Source organism: Rhinoderma darwinii, unplaced genomic scaffold (assembly GCF_050947455.1).
Source record: "Rhinoderma darwinii isolate aRhiDar2 unplaced genomic scaffold, aRhiDar2.hap1 Scaffold_3969, whole genome shotgun sequence".
Taxonomy (NCBI): Eukaryota; Metazoa; Chordata; class Amphibia; order Anura; family Rhinodermatidae; genus Rhinoderma; species Rhinoderma darwinii.
This window is the reverse complement of record NW_027463576.1, coordinates 63543-84585: the sequence shown is the minus strand read 5'-3', so window position 1 is coordinate 84585 and position 21043 is coordinate 63543. Positions and strand designations below refer to the sequence as shown.

Below are 21043 nucleotides of genomic sequence, written 5' to 3'. Positions count from 1 at the left end.
GATGGTGCGGAGAAAGGCAGCACTATTTATGTATGGCACATGCCTGACGGCTCCTGAGGGGCACGTGCACTGACTTAAGTTTTATTAGGGCATGTGGGGGACGTGTGGAGGGCACCGACTCTGGGATGAAGGCCCAATTTATAAATTCCTTAATGCCACAATTCTGCCCCCCCCCCCCCCCCCAGCTCCGCGCTGGTCCGGATTTAGCAGTGATGACTCCGGTTACATTAAAGCTTCTGTTCATTCCTCATTTTCCATTAAGATGTCACAAGCTAAAAAAAAGTCTCACCCCAGCGGGCAGCGGCCGCAGGCACCACAGGGCAGGAAACCACCAGACAAGAAGCCTCCGTTTACCTGCTGCCAGGGGGGCATCGCTCGTCAGGTGGAATAGCTGTGGGTGGTGGTTCCCTCCAGTGTGTGTGGTCCCGGCCCCCCCAGTACACAGGAACAGAGACCCCAGGAGCTGCAGACACCAAACCGAGCTCAAGGGCACGACAACCTCCATTCTAGTGTATGAACTACTATATCGCACCGGGCTGTAGTATAACCTCCATTATTATAGCGCACCGGGCTGTAGTATAACCATTATTATATCGCACCGGGCTGTAGTAGAACCTCCATTATTATATCGCACCGGGCTGTAGTATAACCTCCATTATTATATCGCACCAGGCTGTAGTATAACCTCCATTATTATATTGCACCAGGCTGTAGTATAACCTCCATTATTATATTGCACCAGGCTGTAGTATAACCTCCATTATTATATTGCACCAGGCTGTAGTATAACCTCCATTATTATATCATTAGATTGCACCGGGCTGTAGTATAACCTCCATTATTATATTGCACCAGGCTGTAGTATAACCTCCATTATTATATCGCGCCGGGCTGTAGTATAACCTCCATTATTATATCGCACCGGGCTGTAGTATAACCTCCATTATTATATCGCACCAGGCTGTAGTATAACCTCCATTATTATATTGCACCGGGCTGTAGTATAACCTCCATTATTATATCGCACCGGGCTGTAGTATAACCTCCATTATTATATCGCACCGGGCTGTAGTAGAACCTCCATTATTATATCGCACCAGGCTGTAGTATAACCTCCATTATTATATTGCACCAGGCTGTAGTATAACCTCCATTATTATATCGCACCGGGCTGTAGTATAACCTCCATCATTATATCGCACCAGGCTGTAGTATAACCTCCATTATTATATCGCGCCGGGCTGTAGTATAACCTCCATTATTATATTGCACCAGGCTGTAGTATAACCTCCATTATTATATCGCACCGGGCTGTAGTAAAACCTCCATTATTATATCGCACCGGGCTGTAGTATAACCTCCATCATTATATCGCGCCGGGCTGTAGTATAACCTCCATTATTATATCGCACCGGGCTGTAGTATAACCTCCATTATTATATTGCACCAGGCTGTAGTATAACCTCCATTATTATATTGCACCAGGCTGTAGTATAACCTCCATTATTATATTGCACCGGGCTGTAGTATAACCTCCATTATTATATCGCACCAGGCTGTAGTATAACCTCCATTATTATATTGCACCAGGCTGTAGTATAACCTCCATTATTATATCGCACCGGGCTGTAGTATAACCTCCATTATTATATTGCACCAGGCTGTAGTATAACCTCCATTATTATATTGCACCAGGCTGTAGTATAACCTCCATTATTATATCATTAGATCGCACCGGGCTGTAGTATAACCTCATTATCTTGCACCGGGCTGTAGTATAACCTCCATCATTATATCGCACCGGGCTGTAGTATAACCTCCATCATTATATCGCACCGGGCTGTATTATAACCTCCATTATTATATCGCACCCGGCTGTAGTATAACCATCATTATATCATTAGATTGCACCGGGCTGTAGTATAACCTCCATTATTATATCGCACCGGGCTGTAGTATAACCTCCATTATTATATCATTAGATTGCACCGGGCTGTAGTATAACCTCCATTATTATATTGCACCAGGCTGTAGTATAACCTCCATTATTATATTGCACCAGGCTGTAGTATAACCTCCATTATTATATTGCACCGGGCTGTAGTATAACCTCCATTATTATATCATTAGATTGCACCGGGCTGTAGTATAACCTCCATTATTATATTGCACCAGGCTGTAGTATAACCTCCATTATTATATTGCACCAGGCTGTAGTATAACCTCCATCATTATATCATTAGATTGCACCAGGCTGTAGTATAACCTCCATCATTATATCGCACCGGGCTGTATTATAACCTCCATTATTATATCGCACCCGGCTGTAGTATAACCTCCATCATTATATCATTAGATTGCACCGGGCTGTAGTATAACCTCCATTATTATATCGCACCGGGCTGTAGTATAACCTCCATTATTATATCATTAGATTGCACCGGGCTGTAGTATAACCTCCATTATTATATTGCACCAGGCTGTAGTATAACCTCCATTATTATATTGCACCGGGCTGTAGTATAACCTCCATTATTATATCATTAGATTGCACCGGGCTGTAGTATAACCTCCATTATTATATTGCACCAGGCTGTAGTATAACCTCCATTATTATATTGCACCAGGCTGTAGTATAACCTCCATCATTATATCATTAGATTGCACCTGGCTGTAGTATAACCTCCATTATTGCCTCGTGTATGACTTCTTATATTATTGCGCCGTCTGTATTATAACCTCCCCGTATTCTGCAGCTTTGGGATTTCCTTTGTGTTTTTGATGTACAGAAATCTCGTTCCCACCAGTTTTGTAGCCACAAGATAAATGGGGTGACTCAGACGCACGGGGGAGGGGAGCGCTCCGCTTTTAAGGTTTCGGACACCTGGAGCGGAGACAATGCAGGAGATTTGTCCATAGACGGCTCCTTTATTGCTGCTCGTCAAACATGGAACAATGAGGGGGGAGAGACAATGAAGGGGGGACACAATGGGTCCAAACATTTTAAGACACCGCTGACCCCACCCTCGCCACCACATTGTGACCCTCTAGGCGGCGCTCACATGAAGCTGCACTACACCCAGCCCCGGTGACCGATCTACGTGCCGTATAGATATCTGCGCTCCACATGTTAAGTAGATGCCCCGCCCCCCCCGTTATTAAGGAAAGGTTTCATTCCTGACCGCGCTTTTTCTCCCGCAGACGTATAACACCAACGCACAGGTCGCAGACAGCGCAGGCACCGCCACCGCCTACCTGTGCGGAGTGAAGGCCAATGAAGGGACTGTTGGTGTGACGGCCGCCGCGGTGCGAGGTCAATGTAACACCACCGAGGGCAACGAAGTCAACTCCATCCTAAAGTGGGCCAAAGACGCAGGTGAGCGATCAGCGGGATCAGGACTGGGCACCTCCCATTATGACTTTACACCCTCCCCCGTCTGCCGGCATAGCACTAGATCCGCCATGTTGGCTGCACCACATGAAGACCGGATGTAGCGCACAGATAATAGGTTGCGGGGGCCACCACGAGACACAGGACGGCCCCCTACGATCCAGACACCCCCAGTCCAGGAGTCGTCATCTGGCGTCATTAAATATTCTGCGCGGCCGTTTATCCAAGATGGATGACAACCTCTCACAGGGCAGGGAGTCTGGACATTTAACGACCCCAGCGGGATCGGCACCGGCAGCCGTTTTAGCGGTCACCCAGCTTTCCAACAAACAGATAAGAAGCCGCTGAAAAGAATTAAACTACTGGACAGAAGACGACGACTTCACCGGGGATTCTCGCTGTGGGGTGAAAACGCTCGTACAGGTCAGGTGACCGCGGGGATCAGCGCTGAATATTCAGTATCTGCTGTAAAAGGGAAGAGTCACCCAAAATACACAAACCCCTCATTACAAGCGCCGAGCCCCGGGTTTAACCAACATCTAATAGAAGAGCAGATTGTGAAACGTTCCGGTTGTCGTGGCCCCGCCCATTACTGAACGAGCTGAAGTGTAATCACCTGTAACACTGTGCACCCGGATCGTCATGAATAGCATGCCAACTGCAGTAAAGACTGACACTGGGAGAGCAGGAGGTGGTGACTTACCTGACAGGGTGTGTGGAAAGTGGGCGACCGCCTCCGGGCAGTGTAATGGCGGCACCCAGGACGACGATCGGGGGTTAAGGTCGTGCTCTGGATTTGCGGCTTGTACGGTTAACGTGTCATTAACCCTTGTTGTTCACCAGGGAAGTCGGTCGGGGTAGTGACCACCACCAGGGTTAACCACGCCACCCCAAGCGCCACCTATGCCCACAGTGTCAACCGGGACTGGTACTCCGATAACGAGATGCCCAAAGACGCGGTGGAGGACGGGTGTAAGGATATCGCCTGGCAGCTCGTGTCCAACATCCCGGACATAGAGGTAAAACCCGGGGGTCGCAGACAACACAGGGGGGGGTTACAGGGAGACGTTGAGGACTTACGTTTTGGTGCGATTCCGGTGGGAACCAGATCTGGAGCAGGAGCTTCACTGCAAGAAAAGAAGGAGCGCGTGAGAGCGGAACACGTGACCGTTACCTCTTATTACAGGTCATCATGGGCGGGGGGAGGAAATACATGTTCCCCAAGAACACCCCGGACGTGGAGTACCCCCGAGATGAGAAGGCGAACGGCACCCGGCAGGACGGGCTGAACCTGACCCAAGTGTGGAGGGACAAGAAGCCCAACAAGGAGGTAAAACGCTGGACCAGGCCGCCCTTAAAGGGGAACTCCACTCAGTCATTGTGTAACGTCAAGAGATTATTGGTGGAGGAGTTTCTCTTTACCGGTGGCGGCTGCACTCACACCGGGGGCGATGACGGCCGCTGATAGTGGACACGATGACGGGGGAGATCAAAACAGGTGGCAACCAATCAGGTCTCTGCTTTCATTTTTCAGAGGGCCTGTGAGAAGTGAGAGGTGGGACCCTATTGGTTGCTAGGGGCGACAGCTCGTGTCTGGATAATCTCCTTCCCGCTATAATGGGGGCCGCGGAGGCTCCTTACCTGCTCTAGAGAACGTGGCTGACTCTGCGCCGGCCTCCATCTTGCGGGATGTCACAATCGTCACTCCTAGAAGACAAGACACGGAGAACGTTGGTTGCAGTAAATGGGGGGGGGGGGTTCCCCCTTCATATCACGTAGAATTATCAGCGATAACAGTCAGATCTGCGCTGGTACAGAGCACCAAACCCCCAGCATAGACAGATACATGATTCTTGCAGCCGCCACTAGGGCGAGCGGACGGTGGATACGTTATAATAGTTCTGGTGTGACGGGTGGAGCAGTTATGAATGGCGGTTGGGGGGGCGCATGTTAATCGGGTTCAGTTTGAGTCACCGCACTCTCTTCTCGTACGCAGGCCGCACGTTACGTCTGGAACCGCGAGCAGCTGATGGCTCTGAGGCCGCAGGATGTCGACCATCTCCTGGGTAAGTGCTAACGCCAAACCGCATCCAAGAGCAGCGACTGCACCAGCAGGGGGCGCCACCATCTCCCCCCGCACCACTGGTCTCATCGCCCGCGTCTTTCCAGGTCTGTTTGAGCCCGGAGATCTGGTTTATGAGACGGACAGGAACGCCACCGCCGACCCCTCCCTCTCCGAGATGGTGAGCGTCGCCATCGGCATCCTGAAGAAAAACCCCAGCGGATTCTTCCTCCTTGTAGAAGGTGAGTGACGGCGCCGGCCCCCCCGGATATCCCCGCCCAGACGCAGCCGCCGACATCCACCTCTTATGTAATCTGCCAGGCGGGCGCATCGACCACGGGCATCACGATGGCAAAGCCAAGCAAGCCTTACACGAGGCCGTGGAGATGGACCGCGCGATCGGCCTGGCGGGGAACATGACATCCGTGGACGACACCCTGACCGTAGTCACCGCCGACCACTCCCACGTCTTCACCTTCGGGGGCTACACGCACCGCGGCACCTCCATCTTTGGTGAGTGAGAGGCTGAGCCTTTATTATGGACGTCACGTCGCTATAATGGCGACTGCGGCGGGAGAGCAGCGAGAACCATCACCCTCATCAGATACCGGCGGTTACAGTGGCCGGCGCAGGACGCAGCGTCTACCATCACCGGTCACCATTTTGTATATTGCAGGTTTGGCGCCGTCACTCAGCGACATCGACCAGAAACCTTTCACATCCATCCTGTACGGCAACGGCCCCGGATACAGAGTGATCGACGGGAAGCGGGAAAACGTCTCCACCGTGGACAGCAGTGAGTAGAAAGACGCAAAACCGCCATACCGGGCCTGCGCTGACGTTCAGGGCTGGGGTCCGGTCATTGTAATGAGTCCTCAGCTCTAATAGATTTCACGCCCTCCGTGTCCAGCGCGTCAGTGACCAGGAACGTCCTTGTTTACATCCAGAGGCTGAGAATCTGTCCTGTCCCAATACAAATCACAGCTGAGGATTTGTTACAATGTATCAGTGTAGGTTTGTGGGAGTTTTCAGCCACTGGAGGTGAATAAAGTGTCCCGTTCACTGACAGCGAGCAGAGATCTTGAAAACCGTGAATAGAAACAATTAGCGCGATCTATCTCCGGGCCACGGCGGCTCTGCCGGTAATGTGGCGTCCCGCTTCTACGGAATCCTCAGCCTCCTTATTCTTTCAGGTCAGTCGTCCTACCAGGCGCAGTCAGCGGTCCCTCTACGCCAGGAGACGCACGGCGGGGAAGACGTCGCTGTTTTTGCCAAGGGTCCCATGGCGCATCTGCTGCACGGCGTCCACGAGCAGAACTACATCCCCCACGCCATGGCGTACGCCTCCTGCATCGGACAAAACATCGACCACTGCGAGTCCGGGGCGGCGGGGCACGGCACAAAGGCGTCACTGACCCTGCTGACCTCCGTCCTCGCGGTGCGGCTGATCCTGTGAGCGGAGACGCCGACCTCCTACCTCGCCGTCCACGAGACCCGTCCACAGCAGGTTCTGCGCCAGGAAACGTTTCAGCAGAAAAATTATAGAACAAAAAACCAAAGACGATGATGAAACCAATGACAGCGACGCCACAGACGCCCCGACACCGCACTCAGCATCCGGTCAGCGGGCTGGATGACAACCAATATGGCCGCCATTGCTGCTCCTGGGGGGGGGGGGGGGTCACTCTGCTTTTCCAGGACACTGAATGGCACACTCTCCTCTTAGGGGGAATCACCACCACAACCAGCAAGTCTGTCCCTCAGGAGTCTGGGAAAGCTGGGTGACAACCCCCGCAGGCGCAGTAACGACGGACTAGGGACCGAGAACTACCGACAGGACGACTCTGGGGCTTCCATCTTCCTGGATTGAGGGGTTAATGGATCCTGTTCTTAAAATTTATTTCTGTAAATAAAGTTTTAAAAAACCCAAAAACCTGAAGGGGGCGGGGCCAATTACTGCGCTGAAAATGGCGGGGACCAGCCGACCACTAGGGGGAGCTGCTCCAGTATCATCAGCACCACCAGTTATTAATGAGGGGGAGGGGCCAATTACTGCGCTGAAACTGGCGGGGACCAGCCGACCACTAGGGGGCGCTGCTTCAGTAACATCGGGGGGGGGGGGGGTGTTAGCGGATATTTCCGCGTCATGAGGTTTTCCAGCCGCGGACACGGAGCAGGCGCGCGGCCGTTGCCACATTGGCTTTTGTTTGGGGAGACGCCCCCTGCAGGAGGCTCTGGATATGACGGCGTCCAGTATAAGCCGAGGAGACAGAAACTTCTAGAATAAACTCCGCCGCGTCTGACAGAAGATGAACAGAGACGAGCGGCAAACAGGAGACGAGCGGCGCGACTAACAAACCCCTCACATGTCCGGGGGAGATTATATACCATGTCTGACCGCAAAGTCTGAACGGAACGCCAGCAGATAGGAGCGCAGGTCACACAGGCAGAAGAAACCGCAACTATGAAGACGCCATTTGCACGATAGTGTCTGCAGGTCTCCCGCCTACTAGTTCTCTTCATATATTCCGCGGGCCGCACGGCAGGTCAAAGGTCACATGGAGACGTACAAGAGTCAGTATTCTGCTGTTACATCTCACTCCAGTCACATCCAGAGCTGCAGTCAGTATTCTGCGGTTACATCTCACTCCAGTCACATCCAGAGCTGCAGTCACTATTCTGCTGTTACATCTCACTCCAGTCACATCCAGAGCTGCAGTCAGTATTCTGCGGTTACATCTCACTCCAGTCACATCCAGAGCTGCAGTCACTATTCTGCTGTTACATCTCACTCCAGTCACATCCAGAGCTGCAGTCACTATTCTGCGGTTACATCTCACTCCAGTCACATCCAGAGCTGCAGTCAGTATTCTGCAGTCACATCTCACTCCAGTCACATCCAGAGCTGCAGTCACTATTCTGCGGTTACATCTCACTCCAGTCACATCCAGAGCTGCAGTCACTATTCTGCGGTTACATCTCACTCCAGTCACATCCAGAGCTGCAGTCAGTATTCTGCTGTTACATCTCACTCCAGTCACATCCAGAGCTGCAGTCACTATTCTGCTGTTACATCTCACTCCAGTCACATCCAGAGCTGCAGTCACTATTCTGCTGTTACATCTCACTCCAGTCACATCCAGAGCTGCAGTCACTATTCTGCTGTTACATCTCACTCCAGTCACATCCAGAGCTGCAGTCAGTATTCTGCTGTTACATCTCACTCCAGTCACATCCAGAGCTGCAGTCAGTATTCTGCGGTTACCTCTCACTCCAATCACATCCAGAGCTGCAGTCACTATTCTGTTACATCTCAACGTCAGGCTCAGTGCAGAACTCACAGCAGGAACACAATGAATGTCACCCAACTTTCCTCAGAACCAGAACGGCAGACACTGCAGCATTGTTAGGTCAGGCACACCCCCTGCACTGCCGGTGTCAGTCTCCACTGTACTTCTATCATTCTATTCACGTTCATCACATCCGCCAGTGCAGTTCACCAGACAAACCCTTCTCTAACCCATGGAGATAAGAGCTAGACCCAACAGCAGATGAAGCAGAATTTATTGCAGCAATTCCCTCATGACGTCACCAAAACACCACCAGCAGGGCGGCCATATAGCTGGAGAGGACATCTACGTATAATCTATAAAGCGGCGCCAACCGCGAGCCGCTATTTATGGGACTGCGGTTATAGAAACCGATGTAATGTGAACAGAACCGGAGAACAGTCCAAATATACAAACCGCACACGACCTATAATGTGAGGTAGAGGAGCAATGTTCTGCAGATCTGTAGAGAGGTCAGTGGTGTAATAATCTGCAGGATATATCACTATGTATCTGTCAGGGGGTAGAGGAGCAATGTTCTGCAGATCTGTAGAGAGGTCAGTGGTGTAATAATCTGCAGGATATATCACTATGTATCTGTCAGGAGGTGGAGGAGCAATGTTCTGCAGATCTGTAGAGGGGTCAGTGGTGTAATAATCTGCAGGATATATCACTATGTACCTGTCAGGAGGTAGAGGAGCAATGTTCTGCAGATCTGTAGAGAGGTCAGTGGTGTAATAATCTGTAGGATATATCACTATGTATCTGTCAGGAGGTGGAGGTGCAATGTTCTGCAGATCTGTAGAGAGGTCAGTGGTGTAATAATCTGCAGGATATATCACTATGTATCTGTCAGGGGGTAGAGGAGCAATGTTCTGCAGATCTGTAGAGAGGTCAGTGGTGTAATAATCTGCAGGATATATCACTATGTATCTGTCAGGAGGTAGAGGAGCAATGTTCTGCAGATCTGTAGAGAGGTCAGTGGTGTAATAATCTGCAGGATATATCACTGTATCTGTCAGGAGGTAGAGGAGCAATGTTCTGCAGATCTGTAGAGAGGTCAGTGGTGTAATAATCTGCAGGATATATCACTATGTATCTGTCAGGAGGTAGAGGAGCAATGTTCTGCAGATCTGTAGAGAGGTCAGTGATGTAATAATCTGCAGGATATATCACTATGTACCTGTCAGGAGGTAGAGGAGCGATGTTCTGCAGTACATTATACAGGTAGGTCGGCTCCACATTTACTAGTGTGTTACCTCAGGTGTCCTGCGGGGGTTGGGCGGTGATTACATCAGTCACATAGTTGCAGAGCATCGCAGTTTTATAGTAATAATTACTGCGCCGTGTGAACGCGCCCGCCCGGTTTTTCACGCCTTGGATTGGTTTAGAGTCAGACGACAATTACTAAGTTCCCAGAAACAGAGCGTTCTTGGGCGGAGTTCTCCTTTAAAAGGAAAATAAAATCCTCTCCACCTGCAGCAGAGACCCAGCCGGAGGCGTAAGCTCCATGGGTGAGGATCGGGGCAGTTGCAGCGGTGACGGGCTCAGCGGCCGGATTTCAGGAGTGGTGCAATAATAGGAGTAGTAGTGCCCGGGCTTTATACTTTGCCACTCCTGGCTTCAAAACCCGCACATGTTAACACATCCCAACACTAATCAGACTATGCTGGGAGTTGTAGTCCTTCACAGGTGTAATCACAACCAATGGTCGGCAGCACGGGACCCCCAACACCACAGCCCCCCAGAGATTGGACTCACCGGACTCCACAGCGACCAGCACCCACAGCAGTCCCAGGTAAACCCCTCCCCTCCCCCACCAGCCTCAATTAATAGGTGCAGGAGGAGCGGCTCATTAATCACCGGCTCCCGTTAACCCTTCAGGTGCCGCAGCCCCAGTCTCTTCTGTGTGAGATACAATGTAACTCTGCTATGTGGGGGTGTATGGAGTCACGTGGACTCTTCGTCTGGTGCCGTGTTCCACATATCGTCTCCACTAAAAGCAACGCTGAGAATACGTCCGTGTTACCGCGAAATCCATGACATCGCTTAGAGTCAGTTCACAGTTTTTTGGGCGCTGGTTTTGACGCAGAAACGGTGTCAGGTTCAGCGCCATAAAATGTCCCAAAAATAAAAAGCGGCCTGTTCTCTCTTTGAGCCGTTTCCTCCTCTGACCTGTCGTTGAAATCAATGGGAGGCAGAAAAAACCTGTGGCCTTCATTTTGAGCGTTTTTTGCATTAAATTCAACAGCCGTGGGCAAAAAACGGCACAAAAACCGCGAAAAAAGTCTAAACGCCGGCAGCTCAATGTCTGGGGCGAGCGGTGTTCAGACTGTTGTGGCGCGCCGGGGTCAGGACGCTCCAGAGTATCAGTAATGGCGGCTGTGGCCGGGTGACCACTATGTGCAGTGTCATCATCTATCATTGAGTGTTCACACGAGCCTGTTACCTCCGTAATGAACGGACGTATTTCGGCCGCGAGTCCCGGACTGAACACACTGCAGGGAGCCGGGCTCGTATCATCATAGTTATGTACGACGCTCGGAGTCCCTGCCTCTCCGTGGAACTGCTGTCCCGTACTGAACACATGATTACAGTACGGGACAGTTGTCCGGCAGAGAGGCAGGGACTCCTAGCGTCGTACATAAGGGTATGTTCACACGGCGGGGGTCCGTAACGGCTGAAATTACGGGGATGTTTCAGCCTGAAAACATCCCCGTAATTTCAGCCGTACCGGCATGTGCAGGCGCTTGAACGCCGCGTCCATTACGGCCGTAATTAGCGCTGCTATTCATTGGAGTCAATGAATAGCGGCTCCAATTACGGCCAAAGAAGTGACAGGTCACTTCTTCTACGCGGGCGTCTATTTACGCGCCGTCATTTGACAGCGGCGCGTAAATATACGCCTCGTGTGAACAGACAAACGTCTGCCCATTGCTTTCAATGGGCAGATGTTTGTCAGCGCTATTGAGGCGCTATTTTCAGACGTAATTCGGGGCAAAAACTCCCGAATTACGTCCGTAAATAGGCCGTGTGAACATACCCTAACTATGATGCTAGGAGTCCGGCTCCCTGCAGTGTGTTCAGTCCGGGACTCGCGGCCGAAATACGTCCGTTCATTACGGACGTAATGACCTCGTGTGAACATACCCTAAGAAGTGGCATATGACACCCCCGCCCTGTACATTATAGTGATAATAATATGTAGTTCTATAAAGTGGCCACTAGATGGCAGCGGCGCTCTCCTAATAATTAAGAGAAGCCTTATCCCATCCTGATTATTACAGTGTGAACAGTCCCCAGCGCGGTGATAATGGACACAGCTACTACAGGGACTGCAGACCGTGAAAAACCGGTGCAAGCAAGAGACAGATCAGACAGCAGGGCCCCTGAGATAGAGCACTGTGTGGGGCCCCTGAGATAGAGCACTGTGCGGGGTCCCCTGAGATAGAGCACTGTGCGGGGTCCCCTGAGATAGAGCACTGTGTGGGGTCCCTGAGATAGAGCACTGTGTGGGGTCCCTGAGATAGAGCACTGTGCGGGGTCCCCTGAGATAGAGCACTGTGCGGGGTCCCCTGAGATAGAGCACTGTGTGGGGTCCCTGAGATAGAGCACTGTGTGGGGTCCCTGAGATAGAGCACTGTGCGGGGTCCCCTGAGATAGAGCACTGTGCGGGGTCCCCTGAGATAGAGCACTGTGCGGGGTCCCCTGAGATAGAGCACTGTGCGGGGTCCCCTGAGATAGAGCACTGTGCGGGGCCCCTGAGATAGAGCACTGTGCGGGGTCCCCTGAGATAGGGCACTGTGCGGGGCCCCTTGGATAGGGCACTGTGCGGGGCCCCTTGGATAGGGCACTGTGCGGGGCCTCTGCTGCCTTACAGCTGAGTATGTGAGGATCAGAGTGATGCCAGCGGTCCGACCCCACTGATCAGCAAGTGACGGCATATTCTACGAGAGAGAGATCAGATTTCTGAAGCCGCGTAAGATGAGACCCGGCGGTCACATTTATCACCATGGCGCACGCTACGAGACATTTGGCGCTTCTTGCTAGACATGTAGATGTTTTTCTCCTCCTTATACCGCCTATTAGTCGGTTTAGTTAGCGGCATTTTTTTGCGCTAAAATTTTAGCACATTTTGGTGCATCTGTCGCATTTTAGGTCCTGCCCCTTTTTTCTGAGACCACGCCCCCTTGTTGAGCCTGTCGAATAAAGTGTTTACACAGTTAATAAACAAGGCGCCACGTTTACCCAGAATTCTGCCTCAATTTGAATAGTACATCTGCCCCCGGATGCCCCGGTGTGACTGTGCGCCGCCCCCTGGTGGTCAGAGCAGGTACTGTCTCTACCCCTCACACATTACAAGACCTGCCGCTCCTCTGGGAAGCCGTGTGATATAGCAGGCAGTGCCCTGACATGTTCCAAGATGGCGGCTGACCGTCCCTCATGGCTGCTAGAAGGCGCTGTCATCCTGACGCTGCCGCCATCATTACACATGGGCAAGACGTCTACACAGAGAACATCACAGTCCAGATGCCTCCATGCCAGGCTCCTGTAGCTCCTCCCCTCCATGCCAGGCTCCTGTAGCTCCTCCCCCTTCCTTGGACTAGTCTTTGCATGCTGCAGGATCAGTCATTCACCCAGCACCTGGAGTCTCCTCCCCAACAGGCTCCTGTAGCTCCTCCCCTTCTCTGACTGGCTGTTGTAGCCCCCCTCCCCTCCCTGGAAGAATTCTCTAGCTCCTCACCCTCATTGGCAGGCTCCTGTAGCTCCTCCCCTCCCTGGCAGGCTCTTGTAGCTCCTCCCCTCCCTGGCAAGCTGGTGTAGCTCCTCCCCTCCCTGGCAGTCTCCTTTAGCTCCTCCCCTCCCTGGCAGGCTACTGTAGCTCCTCCCCCCCTGGCAGGCTCCTGTAGCTCCTCCCCTCTGCCGTTGTCAGCGCCAGGGAGCAGCGTGCTCTGTTGCAGGGAGAAGAGTTGGCCACTTATCTGCATCAGCTCGAGGACCATCCCCAGCGCTGCCAAGACACGGAGGAATCCTGAAGCTGCCCAGCCTGCCCCTGTGATCGTACATCAGCCCTGGCACAGGAGAGCCCTGCTGTTCTGCTGCACAGTGTATTTATGACCAGGTTATGCTGGGACTTGTAGTACCTCGGTGTTCTAGTTTGTAAGAATTATTTTCTATTTTTAAAAAAAAATATATATTTTTTTACATAACTGAGTAGGTGGAAAAACAATAATGAAGGACGTCGCCCGCCTCGCCCGCTCCATTCACTTACACTGTCCTGACGGCCAATCACAGGCATCAGCACAGCGTAGGGAGCGTCAATATTAGTTTTGGTACCTTGGCCTGGGATCGGGATTACATTTAGGATAATTTCCCCCGACATGGTATGTAAGTGACGGGCCCTCGTCCTGACGCCAGCGATATACCAGATATAATGGACAATCCCCAAACCACTGGATACAATTGTAGCAAAGCGTCAACTGTGACAAGTATAAGGTCAGGATGCACTCTCAGCTTTTGGATATAAATAAGATTGTTCTTATTTACCAAACAGCAAGCAGAGTTCTTGAAAATATTTCACAATTGAAACACAAAGTCTATTACAAAAGTTTCAGAATTTGGCCTCATGGTGACAGCTGGCGTCAGGGTGAGGGTCGCCCGTGTCCTTCGCGTCCCCCACAGTGCTCCAGGTTGGGTCCGATACAAGCGGCATAGCCCATGGCATAGGGAATATCGCTCCGCTCCACCACGCCGCGCAGGAGATGAGCCATTGCGCTTTTTGCAAAGATGGCGACGTCCTCTCCTCCGTGCGTCTCTGATCCGAGCGGCACCGCTGATTGGGCGAGGTATTCAGCGTCCTCTGTGAATAAGGAAATCATCATTATACTGTGAGGCTGGAAGAGGAAGGATCCTGAGGGGCCCCAGAAAAACAAGGGGCCACGTGATGGGGCAGAACTCACCTGTGATGTTGTTCCGCTTCCCTCCGTTCCCATATGGCGGTGTAAGGCCTCCCGTCCATATCACTGCTCCTGCGCCAGTCCTGGGGGTCACATTACAAGACGTTTAATACTGGAGCGCACTACAACCCCCATCCACCGCAGGGACTGCTGGAGGTGATCACTATAATCTCCTGCCCTATCTGGGGGAGCCTCTAACTGTTCATCCTGAGCCGCCTGGTTCATGACCGTCAGTAAGGGGGATGGGTTTACCTTACACTACGGTCTATATGGCATTGGGGGTGGGGGAATCCCTATGGGCGCTGTAATGTTTTCTGTGTAGGTGCCACACGGGGGGCGGCGCAGGGGCAGAGATCTCCCTGAGGTCGGGCTCCTCTAACCTAGTATGGGGTTCCCTCTGGGCGGGTAGCCCCCATGGGTGAAGACATGGGAGTGGTCGGCAGTAACCAGGGTCAGCGTGTCGTCCTCAGAGGTCAGGGTCGCCGCCACTGCCACAGCTTTGTCCAGGTCCACCGCTTCGTGTAGGGAGAGACTCGCCTGTCCAGCATGGTGGCCGTGGTCGATGAGTCCGCCTGGCGTTGTGATGGAAGAATTCGCCCGTTATTGGTGATACTGGTGCTGAGGGCGGAGCCTCCGATCCCCAACAGTCCTGAGTCCAGACATAACGACAGCTCTAGGACAGAAGAGGGGCCCCTTCCCAAGTCACAATGCTGCTCTTACATCATACACTCCAGTCACATCCAGAGCTGCATTCACTTTTCTGCTGTAACATCATGTCTTATACTCCAGTCACATCCAGAGCTGCAGTCACTATTCTGCTAATACATCATGTGTCTCCTGTCCTGTGTCTCCCGTCCTCTGTCTCCCGTCCTGTGTCTCCTGTCCTGTGTCTCCTGTCCTGTGTCTCCTGTCCTGTGTCTCCTGTCCTGTGTCTCCTGTCCTCTGTCTCCTGTCCTCTGTCTCCTGTCCTGTGTCTCCTGTCCCGTGTCTCCTGTCCCGTGTCTCCCGTCCTCTGTCTCCCGTCCTCTGTCTCCTGTCCTCTGTCTCCTGTCCTCTGTCTCCTGTCCTGTGTCTCCTGTCCTCTGTCTCCTGTCCTGTGTCTCCTGTCCTGTGTCTCCTGTCCTCTGTCTCCTGTCCTGTGTCTCCTGTCCTGTGTCTCCTGTCCTGTGTCTCCTGTCCTGTGTCTCCTGTCCTCTGTCTCCTGTCCTGTGTCTCCTGTCCCGTGTCTCCTGTCCTCTGTCTCCTGTCCTGTGTCTCCTGTCCTGTGTCTCCTGTCCTGTGTCTCCTGTCCTGTGTCTCCCGTCCCGTGTCTCCTGTCCCGTGTCTCCTGTCCCGTGTCTCCTGTCCCGTGTCTCCTGTCCTCTGTCTCCTGTCCTGTGTCTCCTGTCCTCTGTCTCCTGTCCTGTGTCTCCTGTCCTCTGTCTCCTGTCCTCTCTCTCCTGTCCTGTGTCTCCTGTCCTCTGTCTCCCGTCCTCTGTCTCCTGTCCTGTGTCTCCTGTCCTGTGTCTCCTGTCCTGTGTCTCCTGTCCTGTGTCTCCTGTCCCCTGTCTCCTGTCCTCTGTCTCCTGTCCCGTGTCTCCTGTCCTGTGTCTCCTGTCCTGTGTCTCCTGTCCTCTGTCTCCTGTCCTGTGTCTCCTGTCCTGTGTCTCCTGTCCTGTGTCTCCTGTCCTGTGTCTCCTGTCCTGTGTCTCCTGTCCTGTGTCTCCTGTCCTCTGTCTCCTGTCCTCTGTCTCCTATCCTCTGTCTCCTGTCCTGTGTCTCCTGTCCTGTGTCTCCTGTCCTGTGTCTCCTGTCCTCTGTCTCCTGTCCTCTGTCTCCTGTCCTCTGTCTCCTGTCCTCTGTCTCCCGTCCTCTGTCTCCTGTCCTGTGTCTCCTGTCCTCTGTCTCCTGTCCTGTGTCTCCCGTCCTGTGTCTCCTGTCCTGTGTCTCCTGTCCTCTGTCTCCTGTCCTGTGTCTCCTGTCCTCTGTCTCCCGTCCTCTGTCTCCCGTCCTGTGTCTCCCGTCCTGTGTCTCCCGTCCTCTGTCTCCTGTCCTGTGTCTCCTGTCCTCTGTCTCCTGTCCTGTGTCTCCTGTCCTCTGTCTCCTGTCCTCTGTCTCCTGTCCTGTGTCTCCTGTCCTCTGTCTCCTGTCCTCTGTCTCCTGTCCTGTGTCTCCCGTCCTCTGTCTCCCGTCCTCTGTCTCCCGTCCTCTGTCTCCCGTCCTGTGTCTCCCGTCCTGTGTCTCCCGTCCTGTGTCTCCCGTCCTGTGCCTCCCGTCCTGTGTCTCCCGTCCTGTGTCTCCTGTCCTGTGTCTCCTGTCCTGTGTCTCCTGTCCTGTGTCTCCTGTCCTCTGTCTCCTGTCCTGTGTCTCCTGTCCTGTGTCTCCTGTCCTGTGTCTCCTGTCCTGTGTCTCCTGTCCTGTGTCTCCCGTCCTGTGTCTCATGTCCTCTGTCTCCTGTCCTCTGTCTCCTGTCCTCTGTCTCCTGTACTGTGTCTCCTGTCCTGTGTCTCCTGTCCTGTGTCTCCTGTCCCCTGTCTCCTGTCCTGTGTCTCTAGTCCTGTGTCTCCTGTCCTGTGTCTCCTGTCCTGTGTCTCCTGTCCTGTGTCTCCTGTCTCCTGTCCTCTCTCTCCTGTCCTGTGTCTCCTGTCCTCTCTCCTGTCCTGTGTCTCCTGTCCTGTGTCTCCTGTCCTGTGTCTCCTGTCCTGTGTCTCCTGTCCTGTGTCTCCTGTCCTGTGTCTCCTGTCCTCTGTCTCCCGTCCCGTGTCTCCCGTCCCGTGTCTCCTGTCCCGTGTCTCCCGTCCTCTGTCTCCCGTCCTGTGTCTCCTGTCCTCTGTCTCCCGTCCTGTGTCTCCCGTCCTCTGTCTCCTGTCCTCTGTCTCCTGTCCCGTGTCTCCTGTCCCGTGTCTCCTGTCCTGTGTCTCCTGTCCTGTGTCTCCTGTCCTCTGTCTCCTGTCCTGTGTCTCCTGTCCTGTGTCTCCTGTCCTGTGTCTCCTGTCCTCTGTCTCCTGTCCTCTGTCTCCTGTCCTGTGTCTCCCGTCCTGTGTCTCCCGTCCCGTGTCTCCCGTCCCGTGTCTCCCGTCCCGTGTCTCCCGTCCCGTGTCTCCCGTCCCGTGTCTCCTGTCCCGTGTCTCCTGTCCCGTGTCTCCTGTCCTGTGTCTCCCGTCCTGTGTCTCCTGTCCTCTGTCTCCTGTCCTCTGTCTCCCGTCCTCTGTCTCCTGTCCTCTGTCTCCTGTCCTCTGTCTCCTGTCCTGTGTCTCCTGTCCTCTGTCTCCTGTCCTGTGTCTCCTGTCCTCTGTCTCCTGTCCTGTGTCTCCTGTCCTCTGTCTCCTGTCCCGTGTCTCCTGTCCTGTGTCTCCTGTCCTCTGTCTCCTGTCCTGTGTCTCCTGTCCTGTGTCTCCTGTCCTCTGTCTCCTGTCCTGTGTCTCCTGTCCTGTGTCTCCTGTCCTGTGTCTCCTGTCCTGTGTCTCCTGTCCTCTGTCTCCTGTCCTGTGTCTCCTGTCCTCTGTCTCCTGTCCTGTGTCTCCTGTCCTGTGTCTCCTGTCCTCTGTCTCCTGTCCTCTGTCTCCTGTCCTCTGTCTCCTGTCCTGTGTCTCCTGTCCTCTGTCTCCTGTCCTCTGTCTCCCGTCCTGTGTCTCCTGTCCTGTGTCTCCTGTCCTCTGTCTCCTGTCCTGTGTCTCCCGTCCTCTGTCTCCCGTCCTCTGTCTCCTGTCCTGTGTCTCCTGTCCTGTGTCTCCTGTCCTGTGTCTCCTGTCCTCTGTCTCCTGTCCCGTGTCTCCTGTCCCGTGTCTCCTGTCCTGTGTCTCCTGTCCTGTGTCTCCTGTCCTCTGTCTCCTGTCCCGTGTCTCCTGTCCCGTGTCTCCTGTCCTGTGTCTCCTGTCCTGTGTCTCCTGTCCTGTGTCTCCTGTCCCGTGTCTCCTGTCCTGTGTCTCCTGTCCTGTGTCTCCTGTCCTGTGTCTCCTGTCCTCTGTCTCCTGTCCCGTGTCTCCTGTCCTGTGTCTCCTGTCCTGTGTCTCCTGTCCTGTGTCTCCTGTCCTGTGTCTCCCGTCCTGTGTCTCCTGTCCTGTGTCTCCTGTCCTCTGTCTCCTGTCCTCTGTCTCCTGTACTGTGTCTCATGTCCTGTGTCTCCTGTCCTGTGTCTCCTGTCCCCTGTCTCCTGTCCTGTGTCTCCTGTCCTCTGTCTCCTGTCCTGTGTCTCCTGTCCTGTGTCTCCTGTCCTCTGTCTCCTGTCCTCTGTCTCCTGTCCTCTGTCTCCTGTCCTGTGTCTCCTGTCCTCTGTCTCCTGTCCTCTGTCTCCCGTCCTGTGTCTCCTGTCCTGTGTCTCCTGTCCTCTGTCTCCTGTCCTGTGTCTCCCGTCCTCTGTCTCCCGTCCTCTGTCTCCTGTCCTGTGTCTCCTGTCCTGTGTCTCCTGTCCTGTGTCTCCTGTCCTCTGTCTCCTGTCCTGTGTCTCCTGTCCTGTGTCTCCTGTCCTGTGTCTCCTGTCCTGTGTCTCCTGTCCTCTGTCTCCTGTCCTCTGTCTCCTGTCCTCTGTCTCCTGTCCTCTGTCTCCTGTCCTGTGTCTCCTGTCCTCTGTCTCCTGTCCTCTGTCTCCCGTCCTGTGTCTCCTGTCCTGTGTCTCCCGTCCTCTGTCTCCCGTCCTCTGTCTCCTGTCCTGTGTCTCCTGTCCTGTGTCTCCTGTCCTGTGTCTCCTGTCCTCTGTCTCCTGTCCCGTGTCTCCTGTCCCGTGTCTCCTGTCCTGTGTCTCCTGTCCTGTGTCTCCTGTCCTGTGTCTCCTGTCCTGTGTCTCCTGTCCTCTGTCTCCTGTCCTGTGTCTCCTGTCCTGTGTCTCCTGTCCTGTGTCTCCTGTCCTGTGTCTCGTGTCCTTTGTCTCCTGTCCTCTGTCTCCCGTCCTCTGTCTCCCGTCCTCTGTCTCCTGTCCTGTGTCTCCCGTCCTCTGTCTCCTGTCCTCTGTCTCCTGTCCTGTGTCTCCTGTCCTGTGTCTCCTGTCCTGTGTCTCCTGTCCTGTGTCTCCTGTCCTCTGTCTCCCGTCCTCTGTCTCCCGTCCTCTGTCTCCCGTCCTGTGTCTCCTGTCCTGTGTCTCCCGTCCTCTGTCTCCTGTCCTCTGTCTCCTGTCCTGTGTCTCCCGTCCTCTGTCTCCTGTCCTGTGTCTCCTGTCCTGTGTCTCCTGTCCTCTGTCTCCTGTCCTCTGTCTCCTGTCCTGTGTCTCCTGTCCTGTGTCTCCTGTCCTGTGTCTCCTGTCCTCTGTCTCCTGTCCTCTGTCTCCTGTCCTCTGTCTCCTGTCCTGTGTCTCCTGTCCTCTGTCTCCTGTCCTGTGTCTCCTGTCCTCTGTCTCCTGTCCTGTGTCTCCTGTCCTGTGTCTCCTGTCCTGTGTCTCCTGTCCTGTGTCTCCCGTCCTCTGTCTCCTGTCCTGTGTCTCCCGTCCTCTGTCTCCTGTCCTCTGTCTCCTGTCCTGTGTCTCCCGTCCTCTGTCTCCTGTCCTCTGTCTCCTGTCCTGTGTCTCCTGTCCTGTGTCTCCTGTCCTGTGTCTCCTGTCCTCTGTCTCCTGTCCTGTGTCTCCTGTCCTGTGTCTCCTGTCCTCTGTCTCCTGTCCTGTGTCTCCCGTCCTCTGTCTCCCGTCCTGTGTCTCCTGTCCTGTGTCTCCTGTCCTGTGTCTCCTGTCCTCTGTCTCCTGTCCTCTGTCTCCTGTCCTCTGTCTCCTGTCCTCTGTCTCCTGTCCTCTGTCTCCTGTCCTGTGTCTCCTGTCCTGTGTCTCCTGTCCTCTGTCTCCTGTCCTCTGTCTCCTGTCCTCTGTCTCCTGTCCTGTGTCTCCTGTCCTCTGTCTCCTGTCCTGTGTCTCCTGTCCTCTGTCTCCTGTCCTCTGTCTCCTGTCCTCTGTCTCCTGTCCTCTGTCTCCTGTCCTCTGTCTCCTGTCCTGTGTCTCCTGTCCTCTGTCTCCTGTCCTCTGTCTCCTGTCCTGTGTCTCCTGTCCTCTGTCTCCTGTCCTCTGTCTCCTGTCCTCTGTCTCCTGTCCTCTGTCTCCTGTCCTCTGTCTCCTGTCCTGTGTCTCCTGTCCTGTGTCTCCTGTCCTCTGTCTCCTGTCCTCTGTCTCCTGTCCTGTGTCTCCTGTCCTCTGTCTCCTGTCCTGTGTCTCCTGTCCTGTGTCTCCTGTCCTGTGTCTCCTGTCCTCTGTCTCCTGTCCTGTGTCTCCTGTCCTGTGTCTCCTGTCCTCTGTCTCCTGTCCTCTGTCTCCTGTCCTCTGTCTCCTGTCCTGTGTCTCCTGTCCTCTGTCTCCTGTCCTGTGTCTCCTGTCCTCTGTCTCCTGTCCTGTGTCTCCTGTCCTCTGTCTCCT

The 21043-nt window shown here is 53.8% G+C and overlaps 1 protein-coding gene across 1 annotated transcript; it reads left to right on the top strand.

Annotated features, from left to right (window-relative positions):
* Positions 1–3163: 3163 nt before the first annotated feature.
* On the top strand, positions 3164–7386 carry LOC142708484 (alkaline phosphatase, tissue-nonspecific isozyme-like; the record flags this gene model as incomplete). The annotated part of the gene is made up of 8 exons (XM_075848408.1): positions 3164–3376; positions 4235–4410; positions 4578–4721; positions 5388–5457; positions 5561–5695; positions 5775–5966; positions 6130–6249; positions 6647–7386. Coding segments are annotated over 8 exons (1313 nt in total), but the record flags the coding sequence as incomplete, so codon positions are not given.
* Between the last annotated feature and the right edge of the window lie 13657 nt (positions 7387–21043).